The sequence below is a fragment of the Piliocolobus tephrosceles genome, chromosome 21 (genome assembly GCF_002776525.5).
Source record: "Piliocolobus tephrosceles isolate RC106 chromosome 21, ASM277652v3, whole genome shotgun sequence".
Lineage (NCBI taxonomy): Eukaryota > Metazoa > Chordata > Mammalia > Primates > Cercopithecidae > Piliocolobus > Piliocolobus tephrosceles.
The window spans coordinates 13,102,035-13,121,829 of record NC_045454.1 but is presented as its reverse complement, the minus strand read 5'-3'; the positions used below and the strand labels follow the sequence as shown (position 1 = coordinate 13,121,829).

The window sequence follows — 19,795 nt, the reverse complement described above, 5'->3', positions numbered from 1 at the left end:
AAAAAAAAGGACTGTTAACCCCACAGGGCCTGAACTATCCTGTTCATTCATTTGGAATTAGAAGCTCAGAATGGGGAACTTACAGCAATAGGAATTTTTTTTTTTTTTGAGACGAATCTCGCTCTGTCGCCCAGGCAGTGGCACGAGCTCAGCTCACTGCAAGCTCTGCCTCCCGGGTTCACACCATTCTCCTACCTCAGCCTCCCAAGTAGCTGGGACTATAGGTGCCCGCCACCACACCCGGCTAATTTTTGTATTTTTAATAGAGATGGGGTTGCACCTTGTTAGCCGGGATGGTCTCGATCTCCTGACCTCGTGATCCGCCCGCCTCACCTCCCAAAGTGCTGGGATTACAGGCATGAGTCACCGCACCCAGCCCTTTATTTATTTATTTTTTTTGAGATGGAATCTCCCTCTGTCCCCCAGGCTAGAGTGCAGTGCCGTAATCTCAGCTCAATACAGCCTCCGCCTGCTAGGTTCAAGTAATTCTCCTGCCTCAGCCTCCTGAATAGCTGGGATTATGGGGGCCCGCCACCACGCCCGGCTAATTTTTGTATTTTTAGTAGATTTTTTGTATTTTAGTTTCACCATGTTGGTCAGGCTGTTCTCAAACTCCTGACCTCAGGTGATCTGCCCGCCTCAGCCTCCCAAAGTGCTGGGATTACAGGCATGAGCCATTGCACCTGGCAGCAATGGGATTTTAGAGCCTCATTCATTCATTCATTCATTCAGCAAATATTGAACATCTACTAGGTACCAATCTCTCTTGCAGATGCTGAGGGTACAGGTGTGAGCAAAACAGACAGAAGATCCCTGCCCTTGTGGCACTGGCAGTCGGTTTCCAGGAGGATGTGACATATCTAGTGTGTGAGATGGTGAGAAGTACTATGCAGACAGAGAACGTAACAGGGCGAAAGGGCAGAAGAGCAGCCAGCCAGGGAGGGAGAGGAGGTGGCAGCTGAGGTGGAGTATCTGGGGGTAAAAGAACCCTCCAAGGAGTGTGCCCCACAAGAAGTTAAAAGTGGTGGGTTTGTTTGAGACAGGGTCCTCACTCTGTCACCCAGGCTGGAGTACAGTGGCCCATTCTCGGCTCACTGCAACCTCCACCTCCTGAGTTCAAGCGACTCTCCCTAAAGTAGCTGCAATTATAGGCATGCAGCTAATTTTTGTAGATTTAGTAGAGACAGGGTTTCACCATGTCGGCCAGGCTGGTCTCGAACTCCTGGCCTCAAGTGATCCACCCACCTTGATTTCCCAAAGTTCTGGGATTACAGGCATGAGCCACCGCCCCCAGCCTAAAGTGGTTTTTTTGTTTTAATCCTCCAAAGCCAGTAGTGCTCAGATGCCATTCATTCACTTTGCAGTGTTTATTGAGCACCTACTATGTGTAGGCCCTGTTGTAGGTGCTGGGGATACAGTAGGGGAATAGCACAGACAAACCTCGGGGCTGGAGAGGGCAGACCCTCTAGCACCCAGGACCTGTTTGTTGAGTATTTGTTTTATGGATTTGACCTATAAGATGTGAAAGAATGGCCAGTTTCTTCCAGGTTCTGCCTTTTCCTGATCCCTGCCTCTTTCCCTACTACCAAATCCCTTCCATTTAAAAATTTTAAATCCTGGTGAGGCACAGTGGCTCACACCTGTAATCCCAGCACTTTGGGAGGCTAAGGTGGGCGGATCACCTGAGGTCAGGAGTTCAAGGCCAGCCTGGCCAAGATGGTGAAACCCCATCTCTACTCAAAATACAAAAATTAACCAAGTGTGGTGACACACGCCTGTAATCCCAGCTACTCGGGAGGTTGAGGCAGAATTGCTTCAACCCGGGAGGCAGAGGTTGCAGTGAGCCAAGATGGCGCCACTGCACTCTGGCCTGGGTGATACAGCAAGAAAGACTCTGTCTCAAAAAATAAAATCCTAAGACCTGTTATCTTCCTCCCCAACACTCATTCTCAGTCTTAACCTCTTGTTCTTTTCACTGCCACCTTTTTTGTGTCATTTTGCTGTCTGGTCATCTATTTCTGCTCAGCCCACCACCTTCCCCTCAGGCTCTTTGGAAGAAGTGAAGTCATTCTCCATTTGAAGAACCCTCAACAGCTCCCACTTAACGCAAAGAGGAAGCTAACCTCCTTGACCCCAGCCTACTTTGCTGTCTCTGCAGTTCACACAGGCCCAAATGGCTTTCCTTGACCCTCATTGAGTGGCCTTCCCTGCTTGCCCAGCTAGGAAGGGGCCAGAGCCCTTAACCACCCTGATCTCAACCTCAGTGTCTTTGGGGGCCAGGCGGGTGATAAGTCGCAGCACCTGGGTGATAACTCTGCCTCAACCTCCCGAGTAGCTCGGATTACAGGTGTGTGTCACCACACCCGGTTACTTTTTGTATTTTGAGTAGAGCCGGAAGGGAGTGCCCTGTGGGAGGGGGGGTGTCCTTCCTCAGCCCCAGCCAGCTGTTGCTCCCAGGAGCCATGTATCCGGACTTCTGTCTGGAGCTTTAGACAGCAATCTCCAGGCCTTCTGTGTGGGCCACTACTTCCCATCTGAAATAACACTCTGTGGGCCAAAGCAAACATGCGCCACAGCCAGATCTGGCCTGCAACAGGAGGCTGACCGCCACTGCTCTGCTCACCTGGGCCAAGCCCCGTGAAGATCCCCCATGGGCAAGTCCTTCCCTGGAACTGTCATAGGGACCCTGGAGGGAGGCTGAAACATCCCCATTTTATAGATGGAGGAAGTTAGGCTTGGAAACAAGGTTGCCAGCTGGAAAGGGTGTCAGCCTTAGATAACGAGATTCAGAAAATATGATTAAGTACAGAGTTTATTGAAGCCTAAAGCTTGAGGATGGCCACCCGGGAGTGTGGATTCAAGTTGCTCCGAATAAACCCTTTGACTGGCTGTAATTACAAGTGGACTTTTTCTTTGTGAGACAGGGTCTCACTCTGTCACTCAGTCTGGAGTGCAGTGTGTGATCATGGCTCACTGCAGCATCAGCTTCTCAGGCTCCCAGCCTTAAGTGATCCTCCTGCCACAGCCTCCCAAGTAGCTGGGACTACAGGCTCTAGCCACCTTGCCCAGCTTTTTTTTTTTTTTTTTTTTTTTTTTGAGATGGAGTCTCGCTCTGTTGCCCAGGCTGGAGTGCAGTGTCACAATCTCTGCTCACTGCAACCTCCGCCTCCCAGGTTCAAGTGATCCTTCTGCCCTAGCCCTCCAATAGCTGGTGTTACAGGCACGTGCCACCATGCTCGGCTAATGTTTATATTTTTAGTAGAGACGGGATTTCACCATGTTGGCCAGGCTGGTCTCAAACCCCTGACCTCAGGCAGTCTGCCTGCCTCAGCCTTCCAAAGTGCTGGGATTACAGGCGTGAGCCACCACACCCAGCCTGCAAGTGGATTTTTAAGGACCAAAGAAGAGAGAGTTCCTAAATTGTTAACCAAGAATTGACATGAAAATAGCATAAGGTATCTGCAGGTCTGGATCTGAAAAAAAGATAACAGGAGGTATTGATTGGCTATTGTATCACAAATTCCAGGAACTAGAAGCTAATGGGGAAGGCAGCTGGACAGGAACCACTGCCCCGGGCATGGGTGGAGGAGGTGTGTGACCAAAGTCCCCTATTCACTGTACAGTCTCCCTAGGCCTGATACATTTGGCATAGTTCAGACTGATCTGAGCTATTTTTCTTTTCTCAAGGTGGGTGGGGGTAGCCTCTCTGGACTGGAAAAGCCTCATTTTTCCCCCAAGTGACACACCTGAGTTTGTTTGAGTTGTGGGACTTGTGTGGAGATGATGTATTTATGTCACACTTCAGTCTTTGCTGATGGCTTTTTCTTTTTTAATTATCTTTTTTTTAATTTAAATTTTTTCTGTTGAGGTAGGCAGGGTCTCATTCTATTGCCCATGCTGGAGTGCAGTGGTGAGGTCTCTGGGTTCAAGCGATTCCCCTTCCTCAGCCTCCCGAGTAGCTGGGCATACAGGGGCCCGCCACCACGTCCAGCTAATTTTTGTATTTTTGGTATAGATGGGGCTTCACCATGTTGGCCAGGCTGGTCTCAAACTCTTGCCCTTAGGTGATCCGCCTACCTCGGCCTCCCAAAGTGCTGGGATTACAGGCATGAGCCACAGTGCCCGGCCTTTTTTTCTTTCTTTCTTTTTTTTTTTTTTTTTTTCTTTTTCGAGACCGAGTCTCGCTCTGTTGCCCAGGCTGGAGTGCAGTGGCATGATCTCAGCTCACTGCAACCTCCACCTCCTGGGTTCAAGCGATTCTCCCACCTTAGTTAGCCTCCTGAGTAGCTGGGATTACAGGTGCCTGCCACCACGCCCAGCTAATTTTTGTATTTTTAGTAAAAATGGGGTTTTGCTATGTTGGCCAGTTCTGGTCTCGAACTCCTGGCCCCAAGTGAGCCTCCTGCCTCGGCCTCCCAAAGTGCTGGGATTACAGGTGTGAGCCACCGCACCTGGCCTTATTTTATTTTTAATTTCCTTTCTTGTATTGCTGTAATTTACTGATGACTTCTTACCCAAAGATCCTCGGCCTATCCCCACCAAAGGGGACTGCCTTCCACCAGCCACCGCTCGTTAGGTTTACTCATTAGGGTGGTCTTCCCTGGGGTTCCTGTGTGTGTGACACCAGGGCCTTTGCACCGCTTCCTTGGCCCATCTCCCTCAGACAGAGCTGGGCAGTGGCGCTGGCCCTCGAAATGAGTCTTGTGCCCTGGGCCTTTCCTGGCCTGGAGGCTGAGTGCCAAGTCCACCTGTAATTAAACTGAGCTCCCTATGTTTACTCAGCAAGCACTGATCTCTCATTTCCTGGGGCCCTATCCTGAGTGTTCCACAGCTATTCTTTAATCTTTATTTATAACAGCCCTTGGGACACAGGCACTATTATTAACCTCATTTTACAGCTGTGGAAACTGAGGCACAGTGACGTTAAGTGACCTGCACAAGATCGCAGAGCCAGGATTCAAACCCATGAACTGTGGGCCACTCAGTCGCCATGCTGTACCGCCGTGCAGAGCAGAGGAAGATTTGTTCTTGTTCTTGTTTATATTAAAAGTGAGAAAACATGGGCCACGCGCAGGGACTCACGCCTGTAATCCCAGCACTTTGCGAGGCCTAGGCGGGCGCATCACAAGGTCAGGAGATAGAGACCATCCTGGCTAACAGGGTGAAACGCTGTCTCTACTAAAAATACAAAAACTTAGCCAGGCGTGGTGGCGGGCGCCTGTAGTCCCAGCTACTCAGGAGGCTGAGGCAGGAGAATGGCGCAAACTTGGGAGGCGGAGCTTGCAGTGAGCCTAGATGGCGCCACTGCACTCCAGCCTGGGCGACAGAGCGAGACTCCGTCGCAAAAAAAAAAAAAAAAAAAAAATGGCCGGGTGCGGTAGCTCAAGCCTGTAATCCCAGCACTTTGGGAGGCCTAGACGGGCGGATCACGAGGTCAGGAGATCGAGACCATCCTGGCTAACATGGTGAAACCCCATCTCTACTAAAAAATAGAAAAAACTCACCAGGCGAGGTGGTGGGCGCCTGTAGTCCCAGCTACTCGGGAGGCTGAGGCAGGAGAATGGTGTGAACCCAGGAGGCAGAGCTTGCAGTGAGCTGAGATCCGGCCACTGCACTCCAGCCTGGGTGACAGAGCGAAACTCTGTCTCAAGAAAAAAAAAAAACTTGAACTCACATGATCCCAGCAGCTTTATTCATCAGAGCCAAAAAGTCGAAACAACCTAAATGCCCATCAGCGGCTGAATGGATAAACAAAATGTGGTCTGTCCGTGCAGTGGAATATTATTGAGCCTTAAAGAAGAGTGAAGCGCCAACACGTGTTATAGATGGATGAACGTGGAAAACAGGATGCCAAGTGAAAGAAGCCAGACACAAAGGCTACATAGTCTATTACATGAAATGTCCAGAACAGGTACATCTACAGAGACAGAAAGTCAATTCATGGCTGGGGGAATGGGAAGTGACTGCTTAATGGGTAAAGGGGTTACTTATGGGAATTAGAAAAATGCCCAGGCCAGGTGCAGTGGCTCATGCTCATAATCCTAACAATTTGGAAGGCCGAGGCAGGTGGATCGCTTGAGCTCAGGAGTTTAAGACCAGCCTAAGCAACATGGTGAATCCCCATCTCTACAAAAAATACAAAATTAGCTGGGTTTGGTGGCTTGCACCTGTAGTCTCAGCTACTTGGGGGGCTGAGGTGGGGGGATCACTTCAGCTCCAGAGACAGAGTTTGCAGTGAGCAGAAATCGTACCATTGCCCGCCAGCCTGGACAGAGTGAGATCCTGTCTCAAAAAATCATACCCTAAAACTGATTATAGTAACAGATGTAAAACTCCAAATATACTTAAAGCCACTGAATTGTACTGTGTTTTTTTTTTTATTTAAAAAATTATATCTTTTTTTCTTTTTTTGAGACAGAGTCTCGCTTTGTCACCCAAGCTGGAGTGCAGTGGCACGATCTCGGCTCACTGCAACCTCCGCCTCCTGGGTTCAAGTGAACACGTCTGGCTAATTTTTATATTTTTAGTAGGGACAGGGTTTCACCATGTTGGCCAGGCTGGTCTTGAACTCCTGACCTCAAGTGGCCCACCCGCTTCGGTCTCCCAAAGTGAGTGCTGGAATTACAGATGTGAACCACTGTACCCAGCCTTAATTGTATACTTTAAATGGGTGAATTGTGTAGTGTAAGAAAAAAAAAAAACCTACGTAAAAAATGAGCAAAGGACCCGAAGAGACATTTTTCTAAAGAAGACATACAGGCAGCCAACAAACATATGAAAAAATGCTCAACATCACTAATCATCAGAGAAATGTAAATTTAAACCACAATGAGGTGCCATCTCACCCCAGTCAGAATGTCTGTTACTAAAAAGTCTAAAAACAACAGATGCTGGTGAGGTTTCTGAGTAAAGGGACCACTTACCCACTGTTGATGGGAATGTAAATTAGTACAGCCTGTATGGAAAACAGCATGGAGATTTCTCAAAGAACTAAAAATAGAACTACCATTCGGTCCAGGATTCCACTGAGTATCCTCCCAAAGGAAAAGACATCATTATATCCAAAAGACACCTGCACTTGTATGTTTATTGCAGCACTGTTCACAATAGCAAAGATATGGAATCAACCTAAGTGTCCATCGATGAATGGAGGATAAAGAAAATGTGGTCTATATCTACAAAGATTTCATGATGAAATTGCCAAAAGCAATGCAGCAAAAGCAAACATTGACAAATGGGATCTAATTAAACCAAAGAGCTTCTGCACAGCCAAAGAAACTATCCTCAGAGTGAACAGACTGCCGACAGAGTGGGAGAACATTTTTGCAATCTATCAATCTGACAAAAGTCTAACATCCAGAAGCTACAAGGAACTTAAACAAATTTACAGGAAAAAAAAACCTTAAAAAGTGGACAAAGGACATGAACAGACACTTCTCAAAAGAAGACATTCATGTAACCAACGAACGTATGAAAAAAAAGCTCAACATCACTGATCATTGAGAAATGCAAATCAAAACAACAATGAGATACCATCTCACACCAGTCAGAATGGCCATTATTAGAAAGTCAAGAAACAGCCAAGCGCAGTGGCTCACTCTTTTAATCCCAGCACTTTGGGAGGCTGAGGCAGGTGGATCACGAGGTCAGGAGTTTAAGACCAGCCTGGCCAACACAGTGAAACTCCGTCTTTACAATAAATACAAAAATTAGTTGGGTGTGGTGGCAGGCACATGTAATCCCAGCTACTCTGGAGGCTGAGGCAGGAGAATCACTTGAACCCAGGAGGTAGAGGTTGCAGTGAGCTGAGATCGTGCCACTGCACTCCAGCCCAGGCAACAGAGTTAGACTCTGTCTCAAAGAAAGTCAAGAGGCCGGGCGCGGTGGCTCACGCCTGTAATATCAGCACTTTGGGAGGCCAAGGCGGGCGGATCACAAGGTCAGGAGATCGAGACCATCCTGGCTAACAAGGTGAAACCCCGTCTCTACTAAAAATACAAAAAATTAGCCGGGCATGGTGGCAAGCACCTGTAGTCCCAGCTACTCAGAAGGCTGAGGCAGGAGAATGGTGTGAACTCAGGAGGTGCAGCTTGCAGTGAGCCGAGATTGTGCCACTGCTCTCCATCCAGCCTGGACGACAGAGTGAGACTCTGTCTCAAAAAAAAAAAAAAAAAAAAGTCAACAAACAACAGATGCAGGCAAGGCTGTGGAGAAATAGGAATGCTTTTACACTGTTAGTGGGAATGTAAATTAGTTGAACCATTATGAAGACGGTATGACGATTCCTCAAAGATCTAGAACCAGAAATACCATTTGACCTAGCAATCCCTTACTGGGTATATACCCAAAAGAATGTAAGTCGTTATATTACAAAGATACATGCATGTGTATGTTCACTGCAGGACTATTCATAATAGCAAAGACATGGACTCAATCCCAATGCCCATCATGGATAGACTGGATAAGGAAAATGTACATATACACCGCGGAATACTACACAGCCATAAAAATGAACAGGATCATGTCCTTTGCAGGGACATGGATGGCGCTGGAAGCCATTATCCTTAGCAAACTAACATAGGAACAGAAAACCAACCACCACATGTTCTCACTTATAAGTGGGAGCTGCACAATGAGAACACATGGACACGGGGAGGGGAACAGCACACACTGGGCCTGTTGTGGCGGGGTTGTGGGGGTGGGTAAGGAAAGAGAGACCATTAGGAAAAATAGCAAATGCATGTTCGGCTTACTACCTAGGTGATGGGTTGATAGGTGCAGCAAACCACCATGGCACATGTTTACCTATGTAAGAAACCTGCACATCCTGCACATGTACCCTGGAACTTACAGTAAAAAAAAAAAGAAAATGTGGTACATATCTACCATGGAATAGTACACAGCCATAAAAAAGGATGGAATCATGTCTTTTGCACCAACACGGATGGAACTGGAGGCCATTATCCTAAGTGAAACAGAAAGTCAAATACCACATATTCTCACTTATAAGTGGAAGCTAAACAGCAGATACACATGGACACAAAGATTGGAATAATGGACAGTGGAGACTACAAAAGGTGGGAAGGAGGGAAAGGAGTGAGGGTTGAAAAATTAACTATTGGAGGCCGGGCACTGTGGCGCACGCCTGTAATCCTAGCACTTTGGGAGGCTGAGACAGGTGGATCACAAGGTCAGGCGTTCGAGGCCAGCCTGGCCAACATAATGAAACCCCATCTCTATTAAAAATATAAAAAAATTAGCCAGACGTGGTAGCGTGTGCCTGTAATCCCAGCTACTCGGGAGGCTGAGGCAGGAGAATCACTTGAAGTTGGAAGGTGGAGGTTGCAGTGAGCCGAGATCACACCACTGCACTCCAGCCCAGGCAACAGTGTAACACTCCGTCTCAAAAAAAAGAAAAATTAACTGTTGGAGGTCAGGTGCGTTGGTGCATGCCTATAATCCCAGCACTGTGGCAGGATCAGGCAGGCTGCTCGCTTTGAGTTCAGGAGTTTGAGACCAGACTGGGCAACATGGCAAAACCCTGTCTCTACAAAATCAAAAATTAGCCGGGCATTGGTGGGGCACGCCACTCAGGTTGCAGTGAGCCAAGATCGTGCCACTGTACTTCAGCCTGGGAGACAGAGTGAGACCCTGTACAAAGAAAAAGAAAAATTAACTGTTGGGTACAATGTTTGCTATTCAGGTGATGGATACGCTAAAAGCCCGGACTTCACCTCAACGCAATATATGTATGTAAGAAACCGGCACTCGCACCTGCTAAAAATATAATACTTTTTAAATTTTTATTTTAATAAAAAATAGAAACTTAAGGCCAAGGGGGTACGGATCACCTGAGGTCAGGAGTTCAAGACCAGTCTGGCCAACATGGTGAAACCCTGTCTCTACTAAAAATACAAAAATTAGGTGGACATGGTGGCGGGCGCCTATAATCCCAGCTACTTGGGAGGCTGAGGCACAAGAATCCCTTGAACCGGGGGTGGAGGTTACAGTGACCAAGATTGCACGACTGCACTCCAGGCTGGGCAACACAGCGAGACTCGGTCTCAAAAAAAAAAGGAACTATTTATTCTTTACTATATAGGGAGGGCTGTAGGTTTCAGAGGAAGGTGAGAGAAAGTATATTACTGAGCGGGGTGATGAAGATTATACTCAGCCTTTAAATGTTTTAAAATGTATTATATGAAAAAATTATTTAATTGATTTATTTTCAGATGATTCCCCCCCACTCAAAAAAAAAAAAACATTTTATGAAAATTTTGGGGTGGGCCGGTGCAGTGGCTCACGCCTATAATCCCAGCACTTTGGGAGGCTGAGGTGGGAAGATCACTTGAGTCCAGGAGTTCAAGACCAGCCTGGGCAACATAGCAAGACACTGTCTCTACCAAAAAAAAAAGAAAAATTACAAATTAGCCAGGTGTGGTGGTGCACGCCTATAGTCCCAGCCTGAACCTGGGAGGTCGAGGCTGCAGTGAGCTGAGTTGCCCACTGCATTCCAGCCTGGGTGAAAGTGAGACCCTGTCTGAGGAAAACAAAATTTAGTTTAAAGAAAATAAAACTTTTATTTATTTATTTTGTTTTTTAATTTTAAAGGCAGGGTCTCACTCTATTGCCCAGGCTGGTCTTGAACTCTTAGGCTCAAGCATTCCTCCCACCTTGGCCTCCAAAAGTGCTGAGATTAAAGTCTTGAGCCACCACCCTGGCCATCATGTCAACTTTTTTTTTTTTTTTTTTTTTTTTGAGACGGAATCTCGCTCTGTCACCCAGGCTGGAGTGGTGCAGTGGTGTGATCGGCTCACTGCAAGCTCCGCCTCCCAGGTTCACGCCATTCTCCTGCCTCAGCCTCCCGAGTAGCTGGGACTGCAGGCGCCCCGCCACCACGCCCGGCTAATTTTTTGTATTTTTTTAGTAGAGACGGGGTTTCACTGTGTTAGCCAGGATGGCCTCGATCTCCCGACCTCGTGATCTGCCCGCCTCAGCCTCCCAAAGTGCTGGGATTACAGGCGTGAGCCACCGTGCCCGGCCCATGTCAACTTTTAAACATACAAGTGTAGGTAAGAAGAATGGCTTCGTGGCTGGGCACGGTGGCTCCCGCCTGTAATCCCAGCACTTAGGGAGGCTGAGGCAAGCAGATCACAAGGTCAGGAGATTGAGACCATCCTGGCTAACACGGCGAAACCCCGTCTCTACTAAAAATACAAAAAAGAAAAAAACTAGCCAGGCATGGTGGCAGGTGCCTGTAGTCCCAGCTACTTGGGAGGCTGAGACAGGAGAATGGCGTGAACTCGGGAGGCAGAGTTTGCAGTGAGCTGAGATCACACCACTGCACTCCAGCCTGGGCAACAGAGCAAGACTCTGTCTCAAAAAGAAAAAAAGAATGGCCTGGAGCCTCCCTCACCCTCCCCACCTAGACCCCCTTGACAATGGATGACATATTTTGTTTTTTGCTGAACCATTTAGGAGTAACTTGAAATCATGACATTGCGACTTGATATCTTCTGGGAAAAATAGTGTGCGTAGCCACAGTTTAATTGTCACACCTAGGAATATGAACAGCAATTCCAAAATCATATGTAGTATGACTTCATAGTACGTGTTATAGTAATAGAATAGAATAGTCATTTTAGTCTTCCCTAAAATGTCTTTTCCAGGTGACTTTTTCAGAATCAGGATGCTGCAAAGCTGCCTACATTACTGCATTTCCCGTGGGGCCCCCTTTGTGGTGGCCCTGCCTGGAGGTGTCTGGGTCCCTCCCCCACCCAACTTCTTCACTCTGTCCTCTCTGCCCAGGAGCCCAGGATGTGCGAGTTCAAGTACTACCCGAGGTGCGAGGCCAGCTCGGAGGCACCGTGGAGCTGCCGTGCCACCTGCTGCCACCTGTTCCTGGACTGTACATCTCCCTGGTGACCTGGCAGCGCCCAGATGCACCTACAAACCACCAGAATGTGGCCGCCTTCCACCCTAAGATGGGTCCCAGCTTCCCCAGCCCGAAGCCCGGCAGCGAGCGGCTGTCCTTCGTCTCTGCCAAGCAGAGCACTGGGCAAGACACAGAGGCGGAGCTCCAGGACGCCACGCTGGCCCTCCGCGGGCTCACAGTGGAGGACGAAGGCAACTACACCTGCGAGTTTGCCACCTTCCCCAAGGGGTCCGTCCGAGGGATGACCTGGCTCAGAGTCATAGGTGAGCAGGGTAACAGCAGGAGGCAAGGAGGTGGGCGGGAGGCAAGGAAGTGGGAGGGCCGTGGTGTGGAAGCATCCCCTTGCAGGTCAGTTTCTCTCTTGGCTTCAGCTGTGAGGTTCACATTCTCTGTGAGTTTCCATCCATCAGCAAATGTTCATTAAGCACCTAGCATGTGCCAGATGCTTTTCTGTGTGCTGAGGATGCAGCAGGCAACCAGGCATTCTTGGAAAAAAACAAAAAAATAAGTATTGGCTGGACGCGGTGGCCCACCCCTGTAATCCCAGCACTTTGGAAGGCCGAGATGGGCAGATCGCTTGAGGTCAGGAGTTCAAGACCCGCCTGGCCAACATGGTGAAACCCTGTCTCTATGAAAAATACAAAAATTAGTGGGGTGTGGTGGCCCGCACCTATAATCCCAGCTACTCAGGAGGCTGAGTCAGGAGAATCGCTTGAACCCAGGAGGCAGAAGTCGCAGTGAGCCGAGAGTGTGCCACTGCACTCCAGTCTGGGTGACAGAGCAAGACTCAATCTAAAAAAAAAAAAAAAAAAAAAAAAAGTATTGAGGTTGGGTGTGGTGGCTCACGCCTATAATCCAAGCACTTTGGGAGGCCGAGGCAGGTAGATTGAGCCCATGATGGTGCACAGATGTGGCCCCAGCTACTTGGGAAGCCGAGGTGGGAGGATCGCTTGAGACCAAGAATTTGAGGCTGCGGTGAGCTGTGATCATGCCACTACACTCCAGCCTGGGTGACAGAGTGCGACCCTATCTCTAATAAATAAATAAAAGAGTAAGGCAGTTAAAGGCGCTGTGGAAGTTGGAGGGGGCCAAGTTGGAATTCTAGCTAAGGAGGTCTGGGGATATTTAGGCAGAAACTAGGAGAGGAGGAGCCCTGTGGGTATCTAAGGGAAGAGCGTTCCAGGCAGAGGGAATGGCAAGTACAAAGGCCCTGAGACAGGAATACCTGGAGTATTTGAGGGCCAGGAAGGAAGTCAGTGTGGCTGGAGGCATATGAGTGGGGGAAAGTAGGAAGCAACAAAGGAGAGGATGGGGATAGGTTGGCAAAAGCCTTGTGAACTGTGAGAAGGCTTTGGCTTTTGCCCAGGGAGGACAAGAGCTGTAGCAAGCTGTAGAGAAGCTCTGTTCTTAGCAGCAGAGAGGTTTGATCTGGCTTGGGTTCTCAGCAGCTCCTCTTGGCTGTGTTGGGAGGGGAAAGGATGGGAGCTGCAAAACCACAGGGTAAGGCAACTGCAACAGTCCAGGCCGGGCCGGATGCTATGGCTCACACCCATAACCCCAGCACTCAGGGAGGCTGAGGTGGGAGGATCCCTTGAGCCTAGTAATTTGAGACCATCCTAGGCAACATAGTAAGACTCTTGTCTCAATGACAAAAAAAAATTTTTTTTTTTGAGATGGAGGTTCGCTCTTGTTGCCCAGGCTGGAGTGGAGTGGCGCGATCTCGGCTCACGGCAACCTTCACCTCCCAGGTTCGAGCAATTCTCCTGCCTCAGCCTCCTGAGTAGCTGGGATTACAGGCTCCTACCACCACGCCTGGCTAATTTTTTTTGTATTTTTAGTAGAGATGGTGTTTCGCCTTGTTGGCCAGGCTGGTCTTGAACTCCTGACCTCAGGTGATCTGTCCACCTGGGCCTCTCAAAGTGCTGGGATTACAGGCGTGAGCCACTGCTCCCGCCCAGGAAAAAAAAAATTGTTTTAATTAACCAGGTTCAGTGACTCACGCCTGTAATTTCAGTTACTCGAGAGGCTGAGGTGGGAGGATCACCTGACTCATACCTGTAATTTCAGCTACTCGAGAGGCTGAGGTGGGAGGATCACCTGAGCCCAGGAGGTTGAGGCTGCAGGGAACTGATTGTGCTACAGCACTTAATCCTGGACAACAGAACAAGACCCTGTGTTAAAACAAGTCCAGTCCAGGCGGGAAGTAATGGTTTAGAAGTAGGGGACACCTTGGCCTCATTGAGATAGGATGTGCAGGGAAGGCGTCTTAATCAAGTCTGGAGTCTGAGAAGGAGCCCACCTTTGGGCACAGCAGAGGGGCACAGGCACAAAAAGCTGGGAAGTAGGCGTGAGCTGGGAGCTGGGCATGTTCCAGCAATGGAAAGGGGGCTGGTGAGGTTAGGCAAGGGCTTGAGTGACCTTCAGCGGGGCCACATTACACGGGCTTCACAGGTGGAGGCGAGGAGGCTGGACTACGCTCCGCCCTCAGTATGGTTAAGAGCCATGGGAGGTGTCAAGCCACAGGAGAGGTCTAGTCAGACGTTTGAGGCTGGAAAAAATGACTGATATCTGTGTGAGGAGCGATTGGAGGAGTGGACGGAGGTAGAAGGGAGCTGGGAAGAGAAGCAAGAGAAGGCATTGCTGAGAAGACGGATGAGGCAGTGGGGGCAGAGGGAAGCGGGCGGCATACAGAGGTGTTTTTAGGAGATAGTAGGTGCTGGGCTCGCCCGTGGATTGAGGGGGAAGCAGGATCAGAGAGGAGTCCCAGGCCCAGCGCGGTGGCTCATGCCTGTAATCCCAGCACTTTGGGAGGCTGAGGCGGGCAGATCGCTTTGAGGTCAGGAGTTTGAGACCACTCTGGGCAACGTGGTGAGGCCCCATCTCTACAAAAAAAAATAATTAGCCAGGCATGGTGGCCCGCACCTGTAGTCCCAGCTACTCAAGAGGCTGAGGTGGGAGGATCACTTGAGCCTGGGAAGCAGAGATTGCAAGTGAGCCAAGATTGCACCACTGCACTCCAGCGCAAGAGCCCGTCTCAAAAAAAATAGGACTCCCAGTAGGAGGGTGACTGACACTTGGCAAAAATAGATAAGGCAGGGAAGATTTTTTTTGAAGGATGCTTTTCTTCGTTTTCTTTTTCTGTTTTTTTTTTTTTTGAGACAAAGTCTCACTGCATTGCCCAGGCTAGACTCGAACTCCTGGGCTCAAGGGATCCTCCTACCTCCGCCTCCTGTGTAGTTGGGACTACAGGCATGAGTCACCACATGCAGCTACAAATGCTGTTTCTTTAAATCTTGGAAGTCCCCTGGGAGCCCACCTTCCCTAGGCAACTTCCCAGAAGCCACATCATTCTGGATGTCCTTTTTTTCCCCCTTCTCAGCCCAGAGCGTCTGAAAGGTTACCCTGTGCTGTCCTTCAGTAAACACTTCCCTGTCCAGTGACACATGAAACCACAGTTGTTTTCCATAACACAAAGGACAGCTCTCTCCTCCCCGCCCTCCCAAATGCCTCTCTTCTTATGCAATAATTTGTTCTCTTCCAGAGATAACTTTAGGGCTGGGCACGGTGGCTCACACCTGTAATCCCAGCACTTTGGGAGGCTGAGAGGCAACAAGAGCAAAACTCCAAATCAAAATAAATAAGTAAATAAAGAGACTGAGAAGATATGATGAAGTGTAGGGTTTAATCAAGGGCAAGGCTTGAGGATGACCACCTGGGAGCATAGATTGACGTTGTCCTGAATATACACTTCAAGCAGGGGCCAAGGCAAGGAGCTTTTGCAAGTGAGCTTTTGTTTGTTTGTTTGTTTCTTGGAGAGAGGGTCTCCAAAAATAAAAGTAAAAATTAGCCAGAGATAGTGGTGCACACCTGTAATCCCAGCTACTCGGGAGGCTAAGGCGGGCGAATCACTGAAACCAGGAAGAGGAGGTTGCAGTAAGCTGAGATTGAACCACTGCACTCCAGCCTGGGTGACAGAGCAAGACTCCATCTCAAATTAAAAAAAAAAGAGAGAGAGCGAGCGATAACTTCAAAAGCTTCTATATACACACTGGGGCAGAAGTAAGGAACAAAGCAGCCAAAGCCTCTGTCTTCATAATGTGTGAGCCACTGAGAGATGGATGGTTGGCCAGAGTCGGCGGTCAGCAAAGTGCCCTTGAGGAAGAGGGGCTTGGAGTGGGATCTGGAGAAGGAAGCCAAAGCGATCCAGGCACAAAATCACCAACCAAAACCCCAAAGTGGGTGGGAGCAGAGACTGAGGAGGGCGTGGGTGGGGAGCACATGGAGTGGCCAGGGGAGGTGGCCATGGGGAAATGCTGGGTTTGGGCCCTGAGTCACTATTCTAAGAGCTTGGAGGACGGCCAGGAGGACGTGGGGAGGCTTGTTGGATGCTCCATGATGGTCAGGGGGAAGGCGGTGGGAAGGGAGAGCTGGGAAGAAGGGGAGAGTCAGACTGTGTTGAGAAGTTCAGAGGTGGATACCCAGGTCCAGAAAGCAACGGAAGATGTGAGTCTGGGTGGGGGACACACAGCATAAGCACAAGCTGCTATTCTTCCTGGAGGTTTGTTTTTGTGATTTTTTTTTTTTCCCCATGTTTTCCAAGAGGATAAGGTGGAAAGGGTATTTAAAAAAAGGACCGACTTTGAAAATTTTCTGCCTTTATCACACTTCCGGTCATACAATCATCTAATGATGACTACAGGAAAAGGAACAGGGGGCCTTTTCAGCTGGACCTTTGAACCACATTACTCGGTTACTCAGCCTTGGCTTTTTTTTTTTTTTTTTTTTCTGAGACAGAGTCTTGCTCTGTCACCCAGGCTGGAGGGCAGTGGCATGATCTCGGGCCACTGCAACCTCCGCCTCCTGGGTTCAAGCAATTCTCATGCCTCAGCCTCCTGAGTAGCTGGGATTACAGATGCATGCCACCACGCCTGGCTAATTTTTGCATTTTTAGTAGAGACGAGGTTTCACCATGTTGGCCAGGCTGATGTTAAACTCCCGGCCTCAAGTGATCCACCCTCCTCAGCCTCCTAAAGTGCTGGGATTGCAGGTGTGAACCACCATGCCTGACCAGCTTTTTTTAAAATCTCAGCCTCCTCCAGGCTTTTGGACCCTGTCTCTGCATCTCTGGCAAGGTGAAGAGACAGTATACCGAAATGGCCAGGCCAGGCACCTGTAATCTCAGAGCTTTGGGGGGCCGAGGTGGGAAGATGGCTTGTGCTCGGGAGCTTGACATCCGCCTGGGCAACATAGCAAGAACTCATCTCTACAAAAAAAAAAAATTAAAATTAGCTGGGCATGGTGGTCCATGGCTGTGGTCCTGGCTACTCTGGAGGCCAAGGAGGGAGGATCACTTGAGCCTAGGGGGTGGAGGCTGCAGCAAGCTATGATCACGCCACTGCACGCAAGCCCAGGTGACAGAGCGGGCCCCTGTCTCTAAAAAATAAGGTAAAATAAAATGGGCAACGCTTGGATAGGGCAGTGCGGGCCAGACAGTACCCTAAGCCATTTACCTATCAGTGTAGTATTTAATTCACACAACAATCCTCGGGGTGGGTACTTTCATTATCCCCGTTTTACAAAAGAAGAGACAGCTACGCAGTTGCAAAACCACTTACCCCAAGCCAGGCCACTGATAAGCAGCAGAGCTCGGATTGGAACCCCAGCGGTTAGGGCCTAGCCACCCTGCTCCTCTGCTGAGTGTTGGTTGAATGACTGCAGGTGAGGAGTGATGCACCCGCTCTCATCCTCTCCCCAGCCAAGCCCCAGAACCACGCTGAGGCCCAGGAGGTCACATTCAGCCAGGACCCTGTGCCAGTGGCCCGCTGCATCTCCAAAGAGGGCCGCCCACCTGCCCGGATCTCCTGGCTCTCGTCCCTCGACTGGGAAGCCAAAGAGACCCAGGTGTCAGGGACCCTGGCCGGCACTGTCACCGTCACCAGCCGCTTCACCTTGGTGCCCTCGGGCCGAGCAGATGGTGTCACGGTCACCTGCAAAGTGGAGCATGAGAGCTTCGAGGAGCCAGCCCTGATACCTGTGACCCTGTCTGTACGCTGTGAGTGCATCGGGGGTGACCCCTCCCCCATCAAAACTGCCTGCACTGGCTTCTCTAAAGCACTGTCTACATTGTCTCTGAATGTTGTCTGCGTGGGTTCCCTGAAGCCAAATTCTGCACAACCTTCCTGCTATTGTCTACACTGGCTCCCATGGGCAAATCTACATACTTCCCCCTCATTGTCTACACTGGCTTTACTGGGTTCATGCCATGCCATGCCTAGTCTGTGGTAAACTGGGATGGGCTTGCAAGAGCCAGTTTGACACATTTCTTTCCAATTCCACATCCAATGAAGCCTTCTCAGTAGCTAAAAATCTACCTTGGGGAATATCTACACCAAGGAAATTGGCAAACCCTAAAAATGGGGGCTTCCTTTATTCCCCAGAGAGTTGGTTTACCAGCAAAGAGCTGCCCCCAACAGTGTCTTTTCTGGCTCCCATGGACCCCGGTTGACACTGCCCCTGGACCGTCCGGGTCAATCCTGCTGGGCCATGTCTACATGTCTACACTGCCCAACCTAACATCATCTCCACACCTTCCCATACTTCTGCCTTGACTTCCCTAGGCGCAGTCTATACTGTGTCTCCCAGAGTCTCTCCACCAACCCCTGATCCCTGATATTATTTACATTGCCCCCACCCCCCGGGCCCTGTTGATCCTGACCCCTCCCACTGGGATTTTTGCTAGCTCTTCCAGAAACTGCCTATACTCACACCTCGTAATATTACCCAGAGAGGCCACCCTGGCACTCTTCACACAGAATTCCTCAAATACTGGCTTAACCACCTCTTCCACCACTGTCCAAAATGACCACATACTCCAACTCAACGTTGTCTACACTAGCTCCCCAGGCAATGCCTCCACTTACACAGATTCCCTAAGCCCAGTCTATACTGGTTCCCCCAGACAACATGCATCACGTGCGCCCCTAAGTGCACCAGCTCCCCTGAGCCTCGTCTGTGCCAGTTTCTTCCCGGGACCTGTACCGGTTGCCCAAACCCTGTTTTGACATCCTCCTTCCATGTCAGAAACACGCACACAGGCTGGATGCGGTGGCTCACACCTGTAATCCCAGCACTTTGGGAGGCCAAGGCAGGCGGATCACTTGAGGTCAGGAGTTCGGGACCAGCCTGGGCAACATAGTGAAACCCTGTCTCTGCTAAAAATACCAAAATTAGCTGGAAGTGTTGGTACATGCCTGTAATCCCAACCACTTGGGAGGCTGAGGCAGGAGGATGGCTTGAACCCAGGACACGGAAGTTGCAGCAAGCCAAGATCACCCCATTGCTCTCCATCCTGGGCAACAGAGCAACATCCTGTCTCAAACACACACACACACACACACACACATTATTTGTAGTGGCTCCCTCAGGCACTGCCAGCACTGAACAATAACTCCCACAAAATTATCCACAGTGGTTTCCCTGAACAGTGTCTACACTGACATCAGCATACACAACCTGGACTGATTTGCCCCAGATGGTTTTGACTGCTGTACCTCCTGCCAACCGCCCCGTTTCTTTAGCATTCCTGTCCATCTGCTAACCTGTCCTCCCACTCTGGGATTCTCCTCCTTGCTGATCCAGTCCCCACATTTCCCGCAGACCCTCCTGAAGTGTCCATCTCCGGCTACGATGACAACTGGTACCTCGGCCGTACTGATGCCACCCTGAGCTGTAACGTCCGCAGCAACCCAGAGCCCACGGGCTATGACTGGAGCACGTGAGTCACGTGGCCTTGGAACCCTGGTCTGAGGGAGGCGGGGCTGGGGCCTGGACTCCCGGGTCTGAGGGAGGAGGGGCTGGGGC

The 19,795-nt window shown here is 49.7% G+C and overlaps 1 protein-coding gene across 2 annotated transcripts in view; it reads left to right on the top strand.

Moving 5' to 3' along the window:
- Positions 1-19,795, top strand: part of NECTIN2 (nectin cell adhesion molecule 2) — a 41,713-nt gene that overhangs the window by 6,864 nt on the left and 15,054 nt on the right. For both annotated transcript variants that reach the window (XM_023194448.2, XM_023194449.2), the window contains exons 2-4: positions 11,809-12,198; positions 17,691-17,987; positions 19,592-19,709. In XM_023194448.2, coding sequence (XP_023050216.1) covers positions 11,809-12,198; positions 17,691-17,987; positions 19,592-19,709 — 805 coding nt within the window. The remainder of the gene's footprint in view (positions 1-11,808; positions 12,199-17,690; positions 17,988-19,591; positions 19,710-19,795) is intronic.